The following is a 17729-nucleotide window of genomic DNA, read 5'->3' on the forward strand; positions in this document are numbered from 1 at the left end:
CATGGGCAATCTGGATTGGCTGGCTTCTTGGGTGGCCAGGGCGGTGTTGGTTCTGCGCGTGACCACCCACAGCCATGGCCGTGGTAGGGTCTGCTTTCCGCCGCCTAGGTGCCTTGTCCGGAGCTGGGGCCTTGGGTTTGGCCACCTACGGGGCACACGGTCAGGGGACGAGGGATGCAACTGGGCGGGGGCGACCTTTGGGGTCTGGTGCGGGAAGGAACCTATAGGAAGCGTTCTGTCTCTTATGGACTAGAGGTCCCTTGGAGTCCAGTTTTTCAGTGGGTGCAAAGGCTTCTCAGTACCACTCGACACCTATTTCCACCAATCGGAAGCTTCTGGGGATGCCCCTTTTCACTGGTGTCTGCGTGGGTTCTCCGGGGTTTGGGACGGTGGAGGCTAAAACACATCTGATCACTTTCGCTTCTCTCCACAGGCGCCCAATTTCCGGATGCCTACGGGAAGGAGGTGAAGTAATAGCATTGGGACTCCCGGAGTCGGGACTACAGGCGAAATATCTGGGTGTCCTTAAACTGGAGGGTAGGGATGTTGAAAGTAGAGGGTGGGGAGATGAATGGGAAGGGCTGCAAGCCTGTGGCTTGGGGACCTGGGGGAGTAGCAAACACAGAGTGCGGTGTGTGCGAGGAGTGGACTTCGGTCCTGTGTGTCACTTCAGGTTCCTGGGCTCCTGTGTTGCTTAGACGATGTCTCTCTACCTTTTTTTTTTCCCCCCTTCCAGCTCTTTGACAAGGCCAACAAGCACCACTTTTTTCACAGCCTGGCCCTGTTAGGGGTACCCTATTGCAGAAAGCCTCTCTGGGTAATTAGTCCCCTTGCCTAATTCTGATCATACCCCATCCAATCTCTCATACTGCTTTGTTCTTAAAATACTGTATTCTGTTTCCCATCTCTTTCAGGCAGGATTACTGCTAGCTTCTGGAACTACCTTATTCTGTACCAGCTTTTACTACCAGGCTCTGAGTGGCGACACTCGCATCCAGAATCTGGGTCCTGTTGGCGGGAGTCTGCTAATCTTGGGCTGGCTTGCCTTGGCTGTTTGAGGTCTCTTGTTTAATTGCCAGTCCTGGGCTTTCTGGGTAATGGGAGTGGGGGGTGTTGAAGCAGAAAAGAAATTAAAAGAAAAAGACACATAAAGAAATAAAGAACTTTGGAGTCTTCATTCATCTAACCTTGAGCAAGGAAAGGTAGAGAGTCAATCTTTGAATTCTTTGTGTTTCTCAGACTCACAAATAAGCCCTGGTTCTGGAATTCTGTGCTTTACAAGGTGTGACAATGGTGGGCAAAACTCATATAGAATGCTTGAAATAATGCAGCTTCCTACCCAAGGAGCACATGGGAATGTGGACTTTAGTAAATTCATTCATGTAGATCACTGAAAGTTTTTTTCCAGTGCTGGGGATTGACCCCAAAGCCTTGGAAATGTTAGGAAATTCCTCTTCCATTGAGTTATATGCCCAGCTGCCCCCTGCCTTAGCCTCCTGGTGGCTGAGATTACAGGTGTGTAGTACACCAGCTTCAGCAGAATTTGGTTAGTTCAGAATGGTGGGTGTTAACCCTGCCATTCCCGGGTTGTCTTTTTCAACAGTGTCTACCTGGTGAAACAGATGTGTTACATACCCCCCCAATCTAGAAGGGAGAGCCCAGGCAAGACAGAACGGCCATGTGATTAGTTGTGAGCTGTGTTCTAAACTTCAAAGCAGAAGCAGAGCGTGGTGTATTGGACATCAGAAAAGCTTGAGATGGCCTTAAAGAAGCCCTCGTGTGTGGAGGGCATCAGTGAGCAGAGCCTGAGATAGAAAGGGAAGGTGTGGGGCATCAAGGGTCTTCTGTGTGGCTTCATTGGGAACTGAAGCAGGGAAAGACACACACACACACAGTTGCAAGACAGACCTGACTAATTCATAGCCTGGAAAGAAATGAAACAGCTGGGCAGCAGAGCACGTTCCCGCTCTGACGGGAAGACCCCACCCACCAAAGAGGTCCTAGCGAAGTAGGACCAAAAAGATAAGAACTGAACAAGATCACCTAAAATGTCTGTCATTTAGGGAGTGTCCACACACTTTTTTGAGTGCACACCTTCAGAAAATAAAGTGGATCTCCGTGAGTTCGAGGCTAGCCTGGGCTACAGAGCGAGATCCAGGAAAGGCGCAAAGCTACACAGAGAAAGCCTGTCTCGAATCCCTCCCCCCCCCCCAAAAAAAAAAAAAAGCACAGTACTTGGAAAATGAGTCTGGAGGATCACAAATTTAAGGCCAGCTTAGGATACAAAACTCTCAAAACAAAAAACAAGGTGCTCTAGGTCCAGGATAGCACAGCTGCAGGATCTGCGTACTGGATGTCCTGTTCTGACCATGGCCAAAAGGGAGAAGTGTATTCCAGGCAAAAGGGATAGCCAGCAAGACAGGCTGAGAGGAGCAACCCCACATCCCTGAGGTTAGACAAAAACCTGACGAATAGGAGGAGTAAGGACAGTGTAGCATCCAGGAACTGACTAAGAGATCCCAGATGGTGGGTGCAGGCCTTACAGAAGGCGGTAAGTTGCCTAAACTCTTCTGTTCAGTACAGTAGTAAGTATCTAGGTTTTAAATCATCCTTTTAGGCTCTTGTTTGTGTGTGAGATTTTATCTTTTTGAGATAGGGTTTCTTGTATCCTAGACTGGCCTCAAAGTCCTTATCTAGAGGAGGGTGATTTTTGAACTCTTGATCTTTTTGGGGGAGGGGGGGATTGAGACTGGGTCTATATAGCCCTGGCTGCCCTGGAACTCACTCTGTAGACCAGGCTGGCTTAAAACTCCCAGAGATCTGCCTCCCTGTACCACCCAAGTGCTGGGATTACGGGTGTGCACCCCCATTGCCCCACTGTATCTGCATACTTTTAAGACTAGGATTTTTATTTCCTACCCTGGTCTCTGCTCAGCTGCAGGTTCTTTTCAGTTTTCTAAATTTATTATTACTGTATGTGTGTGGAGTTGAAGATCAAAGGCCAAATCTCAGGAGTTGGTTTTCTCCTTCGAGCATGGGCTCTGGGAATAAAACTCAAGTCCTCAGGCTTTTAGGCGCTGAGCCGTCACACCAGCTCTGGGCCGCAGATTCCTGTGCTAACAGCTTTGGTTTGGTTTGGGTCAGTTACTTTCCTATTGTTGTGATTAGACACCATGACCAAGGCAATTTCTAGAAGAGTTTATTTGGGGCTTATAGTTTCAGAGGGTGAGTCCATGACCAGCATGACAAGGAGCATTGGCAGCAGGCAGGCAGGGTGGCGCTAGGGTAGCGTGAGAGCTCAGATCTCTATCTACAAGCACCAGACAGACTGCTAACTGGGAATGGTGTGGGCTTTTGAAACCTCAAAGCCTGCCCCCAATGAAATGCCACCTCCAGGAAGGCCACCCTTCCTAATTCTTCCTGAACACTTCTACCAGCTGGGGACCAAGTGTTCAAACATATGAGCCTATGGGGACCCTTCTCATTGAAATCACAACTGTCCATTTGAGGTGGCCTCATGTAGCCTATGCTAGCCTCAAAACTGTTATGTATCCGTGGATGACCTTGAACTCATGATCTCTGATCCTCCTGCCTCCTGCTAGAACCAGAGGCCTGAGCAACAGTCCTGGCTTGCCAAAATTTTTAAGGGTCACACCAAGCAAAAATATGCATTAGTGTGAGAGAATTCCAGGAGCTGAAATCCCAGAAGGGCACAGGCACCCAGGGCATACATAGGAAGCCCATGGGTGGGAGCAAGAGATGGGTCTGTGGGCTGAAGCTTCTTTTGGGGCCCACAGCATTTTCTGTATGTGTTAGTTTCCCATGACAGGACAGGACTACATAATTTGAAGGGAGCCCAAAGCAAAGGTGGGGGACTCAAGAGTCTGGTTCACCAGGCTTCAAACCACAGCCAGGTTGTCAAGTGGTTCACAGTACGGACTTCATCCTACTAAAGCAGGATCAGGTAGAGAGAACCATGGAGGTCAGTATGATAAACCCGGACAGGGAAACAAACTAGAAGCTAAGGGCTGGGGACAGAGCTGAGTAGTAGACCACTTGACTAGCATGGATGGGCTTCCTACCACCACACACACACACACACACACACACACACACACACACACACACACACACACACACAGAGGAGGGCACTGTAAAGATGATGTTGATAATAAGAATAGAGACAGTTCCTGATCATTACGTCAGGGGCAGGCTTCTTTTTTCTTTTTGTCAAGACAGGCTCTCACTGTGCAGCCTAGCTAAGCAGAACGCACTATGTAGACAAGGCTGACCTTGTCTCTGCCTCCCGAGTGCTGGGATTAAAGGCCTGTACCGTTATGCCAGGCTGTGGTCAGGTTTGTTATTAGTGGAATGAACTACAAACCCAGGCACAATGGTGAACGCCTTTAATCCCAGCACTCGGGAGGCAAAGACAGACACATCTTTGTGAACTGGAGGTTAACCTGGTCCTAATTCCAGGACAGCCAGAGCAACATACTGAGACCCTGCCTCAAGTAAAAGAAAGAAAGAAGAAAAAAAATGAACTTGTTCTGCATACGTAGTTGTAAGCTAAACCGGGTGAGTTGTGGTTCATGTTCTCCTGTATCACCTCCCAAAATTAAGTTCTTCTAAAACCAAGAAATACAAATTCTAGGGGCTCGAGAGGTGACCCAGTGGTTAAGAATGGTTTAGACTTTGGAAGCTGTTAAGGCTTCAGCTCATCCGCTGTGTGTTCAGAATTAGTCAGAAGTCACCAAAGGAAAAGGAACAGGATCTTGGAAGTAACAAGTCAACAGGGAGAAGAGGATACATGAAACCAGGGATTCGATGGGTAGGCAGTAAATGACTGATCACAGCAGGGGTTGGGGGGGATCTGTGCTGCACTGAAGGGTCTCCCAAGCCAAGTGTGACTCACCTTCCAATTCTCTTTTTCTTACAGCCCATCTCTGAGCCACAATGAAGTCATGTTTCCTCAAATGCACATCACCACCGCTGCTACTGCCCTGGTTTCTGGTCCAATCCATCACATTATGCCCAGATTTCTGCAGGCACCTCCTCCTCGTCTCTGCCTGCCTACAGCTCCCGAGTTCTTCTAATAGAGTAGTTCTCAGTTTGGGCTGTGCAATCAAGGCTAGAATTCTGAGTTCCTGTGTCTGCACCTCATCTCAGACATTAAAATATAACAGACCCAGGCAGAAGTAGTGGGCTGCTTTGGTTTTGTTTGTTTTTAAATAGCATCTCACTCCCAGGATGACCTGGAACTCACGGTGATCCTCCTGCCTCAGTCTTCAAAGTGCTGCAACTTCGGGCGTGATCCACACCTACCTAGATGCTACTATACTTTCTTCTATTGAGGGAGAGGGTCTTTTGAGAGTCTTGCTATTGTAGCCCTGACTTGTTCTGGAACTCGCTATACAGAACAGACTGGCCTCATACTTGTAGCTATCCTCCTGCCTCTTCCTTCCCAAGTGCTGGGATTACAAGCGTGTGCCACTATGCAGGGGAATGGGGGACCTGTTCGGTTCAAGCGTTTTGTTTTGTTTTGTTTTCTGAGCCTCACCTCACGCACATTCATTATTGATACCTCTTGGCAGCCTGTCACGCGTGTAATGGGTGCGCCTGAACGGAGAGGTGCCCGAGTGGGTCAACGCTGCGACAGGGAGAGAACACAGCGAGGTCGCCCTGAGCTAGAAGGAGAACGCCGCCGAGCCAACTCTGGAAGCCAATGAGAGTGTGAACGGTGCTCCGCTGCGTCAGCGACGCCCGACCCGCCCTTGGGAGGAGGATCGCGGGGTCCCGAGCAGCCACGCGGTGGGGAGGCTGCACAGCCGCCCGCCGAGAAGGTTAGGGTCGCGGCGTAGGGACTGGGCCGCAGTGCCCCCCGACAGCCCGGGTCTCCACGCCTCTGCAGTCCGAGCGGAAGGGGCGGGCCCACGGCGAGCAAGGCGCACAAGGTCCAAGGTCCGCGGCCCCGGGGGAGGAGAAGCGCCTGTCTTCTGCGCAGACGCCCCGCCCGGGCTGGGGGGCGGGGCTTGGGCGAGCCGGGGGTGGGGTCAGATCCCGGGCCCGCCTCCACCAGCCTGTGAGCCCGGGAGTGCGTGGCCCCCCGGCTTATTCTGGGGGCTTCAGGTGAGCCGGACCATAGAGGGGTCAGGGAGACCTTCCTCGAGGTCAGGTCGTCTGCCTGACCGCAGGTCCATCTGTCCTGCCGTCTGCCAACAGCCATCTCCGCGGAAAATGGGAGAACAAAGGGAGGGGGCGGTCCTGGGGCCCCTAAGGAAATTCAGGGTCCCAGGTACCCCGCCCCGCCCGCTGACACTTTCGGTTTCTCCCCCGAGTCATAGGCGCCGCCCAAGAGACCCTGGGCCTGCGCTAGGCGCCGCTGCCTCTTCGCCTTTGCCTGTCCGTCTTTGTGTCTGTGTCTGTCTGGCTGTTCCCAAGCTTGTCTCCACTCCAGAACTAAGCCTCCCGGACGCCGACAGCCCAAGGCTCCCCTCCCCTTTCCCATGGCAGGTACGTGGGCGCTAGGCTGGGGTCTGCGTTATCTCCCCCCCCCCCCCCACGAACTTGGGTGCCGGGTGTCGAACACATTCTCCAGGAATGTGCTCAGACTGGCTGCGTGGGGCCCTCCCTTCCTCCTGGGGAGCCACCGCCCTGCCCCCCCTCCCCGCCCCATCCTTCTCTGCCTCTTCTTATGTTTCCCGCGGGTACTCCTGGCCCTTGGGCTGAGAAAGAGGAAGATGAGGCCACAGGTAACTTTCTAACCTGCCCCTGCTCCCCTACAGGCTACTTACCCCCCAAAGGCTACGCCCCTTCGCCCCCACCTCCCTACCCCGTGACAGCTGGGTATCCAGAGCCTGCCCTGCATCCTGGACCCGCACAGGCCCCAGTGCCTGCCCAGGTGCCGGCCCCTGCGCCCGGCTTCGCTCTCTTCCCCTCGCCAGGCCCCGTGGTGGCCCCAGGGTCTCCTGCTCCATTCTTGCCGCTGCCTGGGGTGCCTCCTGGCCTCGAATTCCTAGTGCAGGTGAGTGGGAGGGAGGGTGGCTGAGGGCATGATGGGTACGGTTCGGGCTGAGGGATAAGGTCAACGCTGCTCTTAACTCTTTACAGATTGATCAGATCTTCATTCATCAGAAGGCTGAACGAGTGGAAAGTGAGTAGGAGGAGGAGCAGGTTGGGCTTCATGGTCTTGGCTGCGGTGGTGAGCTTTTGGCCAGGTGAGGCCCCCCGAGCCTCAGCATGTTACCCCCTTCACAGCGTTCCTAGGCTGGGAGACCTGTAATCGGTATGAACTGCGCTCCGGGACCGGGCAGCAGCTGGGTCAGGCAGCGGAGGAGAGTAGCTGTTGTGCCCGTCTGTGCTGTGGTGCCCGCCGGCCACTTCGTGTCCGCCTAGCGGACCCCGGGGACCGCGAGGTGCTCCGCCTTCTCCGCCCACTTCACTGTGGCTGCAGCTGCTGCCCCTGTGGCCTTCAGGAGGTGGGTAGGGCAGGTTTTGTGGTGGTTGGTGAGCGGTGTAGGGGGCAAGCCTAGGAAGAACTGTGGCTTTCATAGTGGTGGGAGGTTTAGTGAGTAGTCAGAAGACAGCTGGCATCGAAGAGAGCTCTGGCCCAGGTATCCCGGCTTGACACTGACCCTGTCTGCCTCCATCTCCAGATGGAAGTTCAGGCTCCACCTGGTACCACCATTGGCCATGTGCTGCAGACCTGGCATCCTTTCCTTCCTAAGTTTTCCATCCTGGATGCTGATCGTCAGACTGTCCTTCGAGTTGTGGGGCCTTGCTGGACCTGTGGCTGTGGTACAGACACCAACTTTGAGGTATTATAAATAGGGAGCGATTCCTAGGTTCTTCATAAACCAAGCTGGGGGCTGATGAGATGGCTCAGAGGATAAAGGGACCAGGTTTTGACAACCTGAGTTCTGGCTGTGAGTCCCATACGGTACAGGAGAATCGACTCCTGCAAACTATCCTCTGGTCTCTACACACACGCCATGGAGCACACACAATCAATCAGCCAATAAATGGAATTAGAAAAACAAGATGGTAGCTTCTGTGCTAATGGCTGGATTAGGGTCAAGACCCGCAATCTGACAATTCCGAATCTGTTGTGATCCCTACTGTACTTGGTTTTCTTCCATTCAAAAGTGAGATGGTCCTGTGAGCCTGTAAAAGCACATCAAAAAAGATTTCATGGTGATGCACACCTTTAATCCCAGCACTCAGAAGGCAGAGGAATGTGGTTTCTGTGAGATTGAGGCCAGCCTGGTCTACATAGTGAGTTCTAGGACAGTCAGGACTATTATAGAAACAACAACAAAAATTCATCTTCAGGCCAAGGCTGAGTGTTCCCTCCAGCCCTGTAGGGGAACTGGGGGAGAGTCCAAGGCCAGCCTAGATCTAAGGTGGAGGACTGCCGTTTCAGTGTTCTTTCAGTGTGTAAGTTTGCCACAGGCTGGACCCTGCAGTAGCTTAATCCTTGGCTTGTCCTGCAAACCTGAAGTCCAGGTGACCAGTCCAACCTGAAGTCCAGGTGATGTCCTCTCAGTGTGGCTTCCTCTCACCAGTCCAGAGACAGAAGAACTCAAGTGGTGAGGATTTCAGGATGAGGCTTGGGAAACCTTGGCTCTTAGAAGACAGAGGCACCGCACGGACCGAGTTTTTTTAAAGGATGATTCTCCATTCAGATAAAGGAGAGACAACAGGTTTTGTCCCGTGGAGGTGCCTCACCCCAGGTTGTCTGTAGAAAGTGAGTCACCTTGTAGTCAGAGGGAGTTGCTGTCCTGAGAACCAGTTGAAAAGGAGCTAATTGTGTGATCCCTGGATGGGAATGTGTGTGTTGTGGGGTTCTCAGGGATCCAGTGTCCCTTTGACAGTCTTGAATGGTCCGTACTTGATCTGTGCTCTCGGGAATGCAGAGTTGGTAGCGGACGACCTTGCTGAGTGCAGAACTAGGCTGCAGGAAGTTCCCTGAAGGTGGGAAGAGGATGCACAGGATGTAAGAGGAAACTGCTTCAATTCTAGTCTCTGGACCAGGAAGTCACTGAGTCACCACTGACTTCCACATGGCTTGTTCTTGCTGAGCTTGGAGAGGCCAGTGGGAATCACAGTCCTCAGAGGCTGCCCGTTGGCACCTTGTCTGTTAGGATTGGCTAGCCTCTAGATGGGGTTCACATGCAATGCTGGAAAGAATCAAAAGCACACTTTGGGGAGGATCTTTGGCACCCCCCTTTGCCCTCTCGGCTAGGCTTCTTTGCATAGGGCACACACTTTGCATACAGTACCAACCATAGGTGTCAGGAGTACTGGTAACCAAAGCAAGTCTAGCAACTGGTCACTTATCACTGAATACAGTTATGCCATGCGTGGCCTCTGGGAAGCAACAGATCTGAATCTAAATCCTAATCTTCACTGTGTGTTCATGTAACCTGGGGTACGTCTCCCCTGCCCTCGTATGGAAACCCAACGCTATTGGGAGGATTCACTGGGTGTACAGTCTCCACCACTAACACATGCAACTGTAGAGACAGGAGGCGAGTGAGATGGATAGCGCTTTCCCAGCTGGACCCTTCTTCCCTCCCAACAGGTTAAAACTAAGGATGAATCCCGAAGCGTGGGTCGCATCAGCAAGCAGTGGGGAGGATTGCTCCGAGAAGCCCTCACAGACGCTGACGACTTTGGCCTCCAGTTCCCCATAGATCTCGATGTAAGAGCGAAGGCCGTGCTGCTGGGAGCCACGTTCCTCATTGTGAGTGGGCTGTCCCTGCCCTTCTGCCTGCTCCTCCTTCCCTCTTATTTGAAGCTTTGTTTACTTCCTGGACCCTTACTGGAAGGCCAGTCCGGTGGATGGTGGGTGTCAGGTCCAGAGCTAAGTCATACGAGCGGGACCCAGCCAGACCTCCCATTTGACCGTGACCTTCCCTTAGGACTACATGTTCTTCGAGAAGCGAGGCGGCGCTGGACCCTCTGCCATCACCAGTTAGAAGGCCCCTCAGTGTGAGGAGACCATCGCCTCATCCAGAATGCAAGATGGTCACCTGCCCTGGCCTTCCCCTCCTGAGGCAACCCCTTCCTTGGTATACACTGCAGCGGACAGACAGGTGGCTGAGTGGTTGTGTCCCATCCCTCCCCTCCCCTCCTCGCTCCTTCACCCGTGGCCATGGCCCGCAGAGGAGTGTGTATGAGACCTTTCCTCACAGTGCTTACCGTCTCCCGGCCGTCCCTACCCACACAGCAGTAGAGTTTGGACTTCCCTACCCCCTCCCTCCTCCAGGGCCTCTGCACAGGAGGAGGCCTATGGTATTCAGGACTCTCACAAGAGGGCCGGTGGGTAGACAGCCAGCAGCACCAAAGACGGCACACCGGCCACTCTTATGCCGGTTTAGCCAATTAGTTTAGCTTCAGACTGTGGCACCTTGAGGGGATCCCCACCGCCTCCTCATTAGCAGCTGTAGAGGTCGGGACCCAGTGCCATCTCCCTAACCCCCTGGGTCCGCTGGTGCTTTCTGCGGCTTCCTGTGCCTTATTTAACCGTTCACCCCCTCCTCCCCTGCTGCAGGGGAGTGTCTTTGTATGTTGTACTCATATAAACTTTGCAACTTTTTAAACATTGGAAGATGTATGTGATGGACGAAGAACGAACCGATGTGGGATAAAGCAAAGGGAATGAATGGCAGCCACCGGGCTAGGGTTGCCATCTCATAATCTCTACTGTTCGGATTAAAGAAGAAAGAAAACATCCTTGAGTCCAAAAACGTGGTCTTTATCACCCATGGTGATTTTTGTGTCTAAGATATTGCTGCCCCGAGTCAGTATCTAAGCCGGGTGCCCCATAGTCCAGTGAGGTAGCTAACGACGGTGCTAACGGTTGTTCCGTGGGCCAGTGCAGCTACTTGGTCGTTGTCTGAGTAGAGGATTCCTCTGCAGCTTTTGTTCTTCCAAGTCCTATTCGATTGGGAATGTGGTGAGCAGAGTGGACTAGATCCTTCTTGGTCCAGTCAAAGGTTCTGAGGCCCTCAGAGGCCAAGGAGCAGGGCATGGAGGAAACACTCCCTAGTGCCTGACCTGGTGCCCTGCACACTCCCTATACCTCCTTACAGCCAGTAAGATCTCCCTTGGTGTGAAGTCTGCCTCTGTCAAGACCTCCTGGTGCTGTTTGGTCCCATAAGGCCAGGCCCCAAGTGGACCAGGTTCTCCATGCTGGTAGGCCATCTTCAAGGATGCAGAGTTCAGGACCGCGCCAGGACATAGCGACTGGCTGCTGACAGGTCCCACTGGTGATGCTCCAGGATGCGACGACAGTCTGCTCTGGACCTGTTACTGAGGTGGAAGAGCTGGTCTACCTGTGGGAGCAGGAAGGAGGGCAGCTGACCACCAGGGGGCAGAGCAGGAGAAAAGGGAACCGGGAGAAGGGGTTAGTTCGCTTTACCTTGAGGTTCCGGATAGCCGAAGCCACATCTCCCCCAGTGGTTCTAAGGGCCGCTTGGCACTCCTGGTAAGTGACTCCATGTACACTCAGCTCTACCTGTGGGGGACCAATCCTTGCTTAGCTCTTGTCCCAGCCTGTATGCCCTTTGAACCCCAAGTCATTTCAGTGGAGACCTCACCTCCACAATCTTCCTCTGCCACTCGGGGTCTGAAAAGGGGCCTCCAGAAGGGACAGAGGCTTTGCTGGCTCCAGGTACTCCAGTGCGGTGATTGTGTGAGGGTTCTCTTTTGGGCCAGGGAGGCCGTGCTTTGTGGGGCTGGATGGGCTGAGAAGAGCTGGAGATCAAAGGTGGGCGTGGAGGCAGGTCTGGTGGGCGTGGAGGCCGCTCTGGGAGTCCCTGGGGCACAGCTCTTCTGTGTCGAAGTTCCGGAGGGCTTGAACCACCTCCTGTGGGTCGGGGGCCCAGGGACAAAACTGACTCCAGACTCTTGGAAATGCCTTCAGAGTTGAGAAAGAAACAACTTGAAAGGAGGCCTCCCTTCCTGCTCTGTCTGTCTGCACTGAGCTGCGTGATTTTGAAAGAACATTTAGGTAAACTAGCTGGCCTTGTCCTCGGGTGTCTCTGTGTTAGGTGGGACAGTAAGAAAGGTATGTAAATGGCACCAAGGCAGCTAGGGATCCAAAGAACAGTATTTGGGGCCGGACCCAGGGGACACTGTCCGGTGGGGACATCAAGGTGCCTCCAATTTCTTAAGATCTCAAAGTATGCCAGGCAGTAGTGGCGCACCCCTTTAACCCTAGTGCTTGGGAGGCAGAGGCAGGTGGATCTCTGAGTTTGAGGCCAGCCTGGGCTACAGAGCAAGTTCTGACAGCCAGGGCTACATAGAGAAACCATGTTTCAACCCACCCCCAAACAAAGATCTTAGAGTAAAGGTAGGCTATCCAAAGATAGGATTTGGAGGAAGGAAAACATGTGTACACATATGCACACATATGGATTCAGGGTTAGGAAGGGGAATCGGAGGGTTGTTCCTGAGACCCTGGGTACCAACGCCCTTACCTTTCATCCTCTGCAGGGGTACCTTCCTTCTCTGGCCTTGTGCTGATGGCAGGTCCTGAAACTTTGTCTTCTCTCTCTCCCTGCCAAAGAGTGATGTAGTTCATCCTCCACTGCTCCCCCACATCATGACCTCCTTTCCCCACCCCCAAAAGAAAATGGGTCCCACACATGCTGAGACCCAGAGGGGAAGCTCGAGCTGGGGGCGAGTCCGTTCTTACACTCCCAGATCATGCTAGTCCTGTTCCCAGGTTTTCTTCCAGAGAAGGTTCTAGATTTGGTCAGTCCCTCCGACCCCGCTGTCCCCTCCTATCCCCTCAGAGCCTCACCCATCTACGCTTCCTCGGCATCTCTCTCCGCGGGCGGGGGGACCTCTATGGGCTGGATGGGTGACTGGCGAACCCCCCAGGTCTGGCAGCGTCACTGCTGAAGCCGGGAAGTTGCCCACTTTGAAGGTGCGGCCATTCTGGCCCTTCCAGGTTGTGGTGTCGGGGCTGTGGGAAGAGGAGCTGGTGAAGAAACGGGAGCAGGGGAGTGGCGGCCGCTCTCGGGCCACATTCAGCTCATCAAGCTGTGTGTCTTGTGGCCACATCTGCCTGGAGGAAGGGAAGCCTTTTTCTCTCCAGCACAAAAAGGGCACTGTGGGCCAGGCAGGGCTCCAGCAGGGAGGGCAGGACTGCACTGGAGCTCGGGGAACCGTGGGGAGGGGAGAAAAAGACCCACAAGAATTCAAGGAGACGGAGAAAAATGGAGAGACCAGGAGTCAAGAAGACCGGGAGGATGCCTCCCCTGGGGATGCTTAGGAGATGTAAGGTTGTCACCTGCCCTCGATGACAGTGATGGGGTCACCGGGCTCCATCCGCAAAGCACCTGGCTCTGTGACCTCCCTCACACAGCGTCCCTCAGAAAGCCAAGCCTGTGGAGACAGAAGAAAAAATGTGGCTGGGCTTTCGGCCTAAGTCACAAGGATGACAAGAAAGCCAAAGAAAGGACCTTCCCTGGCATCCATCCATCAAAGAAGTGCACACCAGGTGTGTCCTCTGTGCCTGGCCCCGTCCCTGATACCCCACTGCAACCCAAAGTGGGGTAGGGTTGCTGACCTGGACTCCATGCCATGCTGGACATGGGACTCGAGAAACTGCAAAGGGGAACCTTGCCTCCACTTAAGGGACCAAAGGAGAGCCATCCTGTTCCCGTCCTTTATTTCACACCCAAGCCCACCACGTCTGTCCCCCACACATCTGGGGCATTTCCACTCCCAGGTCCACTGCTTCAGCTCTGGTCTGGAGAGTTCTTTCTCACCTCTGCCTCCCAGCCACTCTCAGTAACATCCCTGTTAGCATTCTCTGACCCAGCTCTACTGAAATAATGACTCTGATCCGTCCCCTTCCCACAGCTCCCAAGTGCCCTCCGAGTGAAGACCAAACTGCCTTAACAAGCAGAGAGCCTGGTTTAGGGACCAGCTCTGAAGTCACGTGGACAATGCTACTCTCAGCCCCTGCACTTTAGATAAGTCACTGGCCTATCAGTGGATGAACCGCCCCGTCTGTTAAATAGAGATTAAGAATAACCACCTCCAGGAGCTGCTAAACAGGACAAAATGAGGGACCGAGGACACCCGTAAAGCACTTCAGAGTGTATCACACTAGTTAAGTCTTCTACACGCTCCATGACGAAGGTCTGCTCACAACTACAGCCTCATTACTTCCACTCGCCCTGGCACACAGAATTTCTCTTTCTTCGCTGGTACCTGCTACTCTATTCTGAGCCTCCTTTGCGGCCAAGAAGCAAACACCACCTCTTCCAGCCACATCTCTGTAGCCCCTAGCTGCCTCCTCCGGGCTCCAAACCTGCTGCAGGAAGGGGCTGAATCTGTTTGGTCTAGAGCTGAGTTCCAGGTTCCAGCCCGGGCATCAAGACATGCTTGTCTTATACACGGAACTCTGGGGGAGCGGGTAAAGGGAAGAAAGGCGATGTGTGTCTGCAGCGTTGGGGAGCCCCACCTCTTGAAGCAGCCCTTCCAGGCTGGAGAAGCTGGGCCTGTCCGCAGGGTGGGCGGCCCAGCAGCGCAAGGCGAGTGAGTAGAGGGCCCTGGAACAGAGAGGAGGCCGCGGCAGCCTGGCTCGGTCCTTCTCCAGCCGCTGTAAGATGAGATAGGGTGGAACGCCTGCCCAGGGTTCCTCGCCTCCGGAAAACATTTCCCACAGCGTCACGCCAAACATCCACACATCAGAGGCAGAGGAGAAGGCTCCCTGGCGTAGGCTCTCTGGGGCACACCTGAGGCAGACAGAAGTCGAAGGTGGATAGGTCTATGCCCAGCTCATCTTCCACTGCGCCCACTCCCTTGGATTCCCTCCCCGCCCCATCAGCCTCAGAAATCCCTTCTGTTTCTTGCCCTGATGATGCCTCTGTCCTGCCTCCTCTAGAAGACTAACAGCTCCCACCCCCAATACACATCCCCCCATCCTGCACCCCGGCCCTAGTTCCTAACTGGCTGCTGCTCTCCAGCCCTGCCTAAGCCGGACTCCCCAGCCCTGCCTCAAGCCAGACCACCAGAGTAAGACCCTCACCAGGCATAGGGGATGGGACGGGGCCCACCCATGATGTAGCGACCCCGGGTGCCGCCCAGCGGCCTCACAAGTCCAAAATCTGCCACCTTGATGGTGCGTGGCGAGGCCAGCAGCAGGTTGCGGGTAGCGAGATCCCGGTGCACTAACCCACGGGACCCCAAGTATGCCATGGCTCCGGCCAACTGCCTCAGGAAGAGGCACAGAAGAGCCAAAGGCAGTGGGGGCGTCGGCGCAGGGGCAGTCAGGCGCGCATGCAGGGAGCCCAGTGGCGCCAGCTCCATCACCTGCAGGAACACGGTGCCTTGTAAGGAACAGGGTGGCCCCACTGGTCTTTCCTGCCGCACCCCAGCCCTGGGGCTACGAGGAAAGCAGTGTGTGCTCACCATCTGCAGAGGCTGGCCCAGGACGAGGCCATGCAGACGCAGCACATGTGGGTGCTCCAGCTTCATCATGACGGACACTTCCCGCAGGAAGTCTCCCAGTTCTGTGCCCATCGGCACCTCAGGGTCGACCCGGAGGGACTTGACAGCCACTGGGATCTGCGGGGGACGGAAGTACCATCAAGCGCCCAGGGTGACGGGCCATGGCCAGGGTAGAGGATGGAGAAGGAAGGGGCTGGTTACCTTGGGTTAAGTAAGCCCCTTGAACACTCACACTCTGGCCACTGGGCAGTGTCCACAGCCCTCGATGGACAACACCGAAGCAGCCTGAGCCCAGGAGCTCCCCTCTGCACACGGCGCCCTCTGGGATCAGACACTTGAGTCCCCCCTCTGGCTCATGGAGACACTGGAGGCTGTCTGAGCGCGGCGTGATCTCCTTCTGTTCAGGGGCAAAACCCCCAAGGATCTGGAATAGGAGTGCGAATTCAGGTATGAGGACCCCGATTAACCCTAACAGCCACTCAGCTTGTCATTCCTCAGATACCACCACCACCACCACCACCACCAGCACCACCAGCCCCACCACCACCACCTCCACCACCCCCACCACCACCACCTCCACCAGCACCAGCACCAGCACCACCACCACCTCCACCAGCACCAGCACCAGCACCACCTCCACCAGCACCAGCACCAGCACCACCACCACCAGCACCACCTCCACCACCACCACCACCAGCCCCACCACCACCACCGCCAGCACCACCACCTCCACCACCACCAGCACCACCACCACCTCCACCAGCACCAGCACCACCACCACCACCACCAGCACCACCACCACCACCACCACCAGCACCACCACCTCCACCACCACCACCACCACCACCACCACCTCCACCACCATCACCACCTCCACCACCAGCACCACCACCAGCACCAGCACCACCACCATCAACAACACCACCACATACCTTGTAGACCCAGTTCTTAGACTTGACTCCTGACCGGTACCTCTTCAGGGCTTCAGCAAGTCTGCGCTGGGCTGGGGAAGGCCAGAATTCGAGGGTTAGGGTGGAAAAAGGATGGGGGCGGGGTGTGCCGAGAGCTGACAGGCAAGAAGTCTGGAGCTGGGGGAGCAGGACCAACAGCTGGTCCTGGGAGAAGGCTGGGGAAGCTACAGGGCCTCAGGGCAAAGGGTCCTCACCAGGCCTGCCCATGCCAATGTTGTCCAGGTCCTCAGGCCTTACAAAGTCAAAATGTTCTGGCCGGGTGACGTTAAGTTCCTCAAGGATGGGCCGGTAAAACTGGGCCAGCTGTATGTCCCGGAGCAGCCGCAGTAGCCACAGGGAACTGGCTTCCGGGAGCATGTCTGGAGTCGGACCTCTAAGGAGGATGGCAGTCTGCTAAATGTGTAGCCTAAAGCAGGTACCGAGGACACAATGACAGACTCTCAACTGCCACCCTCAGCACATCAGAAACACTCAGGTACTCAAGAGGTGGATCAGAGGTAGTGAGGAACTCGGCCACATACACACATACATACCTCTGGTAGCCTACTCCCATTCCCAAGGCTGAGAAATCTGCTCCCCACACACTTGAGATTTCAGAACACTGCCTGCCCAGGCTACCAAGTCCAGCTATGCCACCGTCTTTAGTGATATGGCACACCTCCCCTGTACCCCTGACACTCAAACGCTGTGCCCATTTAGTCCTGAGCCACACCTTTGCAACATCGCCCTTCCTCGTTTTACCTACCACACACAAATCGGAGATGTCCAGATATGCTAACACGCCATACCTCAGGCACATAGGAAGACATACATATGAGGTACACTGCCTCCCACCTACTGCTGAACACACACACACACACACACACACACACACACACACACACAGACCTAGATATGCTACAAAACATGCCTGAGACAATCAGATACATGTTGTCTCAAGTCCAAGACATTCCCATAGACGGCCTCGAAATGCAGGCATACTGCCACACACCCTCACACAGGTGTACTTGAGACCCAACAGTTCACTTTCTCCACAATCAAAGCTACCTAGATACACCGTCACACATATCTGAGACACCAAGGGTCACATAAACACAAACACGTAGTGAGGCTGTACCTACCACCTCACCCCAGTGATGCCCGCCCAGCGCCACGGCTTCTTAAACACCCAAGGCAAGAACAACATCAGAAATTAAATAGGTATCTGTGCCCGGCTGCCAAGCGTTCACAAAGCTGCCCGGGCGGCCAGGTGTGTGGTCCTCCACACCCACCTGAGCTCAGCTC

General features: G+C 54.5%; 3 protein-coding genes across 9 annotated transcripts; 2 read left to right on the forward strand and 1 right to left on the reverse strand.

The window, feature by feature from the left end:
- The first annotated feature begins 3 nt into the window (after positions 1–3).
- Tmem256 (transmembrane protein 256) lies at positions 4–1163 on the forward strand. 2 transcript variants are annotated; one of them, XM_006973424.4, is made up of 4 exons: positions 4–159; positions 434–465; positions 737–817; positions 915–1163. In XM_006973424.4, the coding sequence occupies exons 1-4, from the start codon at positions 75–77 to the stop codon at positions 1056–1058; spliced, it is 342 nt and encodes a 113-aa protein (XP_006973486.1). In that variant the 5' UTR covers positions 4–74; the 3' UTR covers positions 1059–1163. The 2 variants fall into 2 exon arrangements, with proteins under 2 accessions (XP_006973486.1, XP_015847788.1); XM_015992302.3 differs by having other exon boundaries at positions 20–108.
- Positions 1164–5583: 4420 nt separating this feature from the next.
- On the forward strand, positions 5584–10735 carry Plscr3 (phospholipid scramblase 3). Of its 5 annotated transcripts, none has more exons than XM_076542715.1 (8): positions 5584–5961; positions 6339–6513; positions 6786–7024; positions 7111–7153; positions 7258–7478; positions 7656–7817; positions 9584–9745; positions 9924–10735. In XM_076542715.1, the coding sequence occupies exons 2-8, from the start codon at positions 6507–6509 to the stop codon at positions 9978–9980; spliced, it is 891 nt and encodes a 296-aa protein (XP_076398830.1). In that variant the 5' UTR covers positions 5584–5961; positions 6339–6506; the 3' UTR covers positions 9981–10735. The 5 variants fall into 5 exon arrangements, with proteins under 5 accessions (XP_076398830.1, XP_042138217.1, XP_076398831.1 ...); XM_042282283.2 differs by having other exon boundaries at positions 6345–6513; XM_076542716.1 differs by having other exon boundaries at positions 5584–5843.
- Positions 10736–10738: 3 nt separating this feature from the next.
- On the reverse strand, positions 10739–16802 carry Tnk1 (tyrosine kinase non receptor 1). Of its 2 annotated transcripts, none has more exons than XM_076542712.1 (12): positions 16640–16802; positions 16407–16477; positions 15707–15898; positions 15436–15591; positions 15053–15336; positions 14486–14759; positions 13304–13398; positions 12812–12976; positions 12486–12565; positions 11604–11872; positions 11426–11521; positions 10739–11339 (listed from the first exon to the last, which is right to left on the reverse strand). In XM_076542712.1, the coding sequence occupies exons 1-12, from the start codon at positions 16800–16802 to the stop codon at positions 11226–11228; spliced, it is 1959 nt and encodes a 652-aa protein (XP_076398827.1). In that variant the 3' UTR covers positions 10739–11225. The 2 variants fall into 2 exon arrangements, with proteins under 2 accessions (XP_076398827.1, XP_006973484.1); XM_006973422.4 differs by having other exon boundaries at positions 11604–11923.
- Between the last annotated feature and the right edge of the window lie 927 nt (positions 16803–17729).

Source organism: Peromyscus maniculatus, chromosome 8 (genome assembly GCF_049852395.1).
Source record: "Peromyscus maniculatus bairdii isolate BWxNUB_F1_BW_parent chromosome 8, HU_Pman_BW_mat_3.1, whole genome shotgun sequence".
Classification (NCBI taxonomy): domain Eukaryota; kingdom Metazoa; phylum Chordata; class Mammalia; order Rodentia; family Cricetidae; genus Peromyscus; species Peromyscus maniculatus.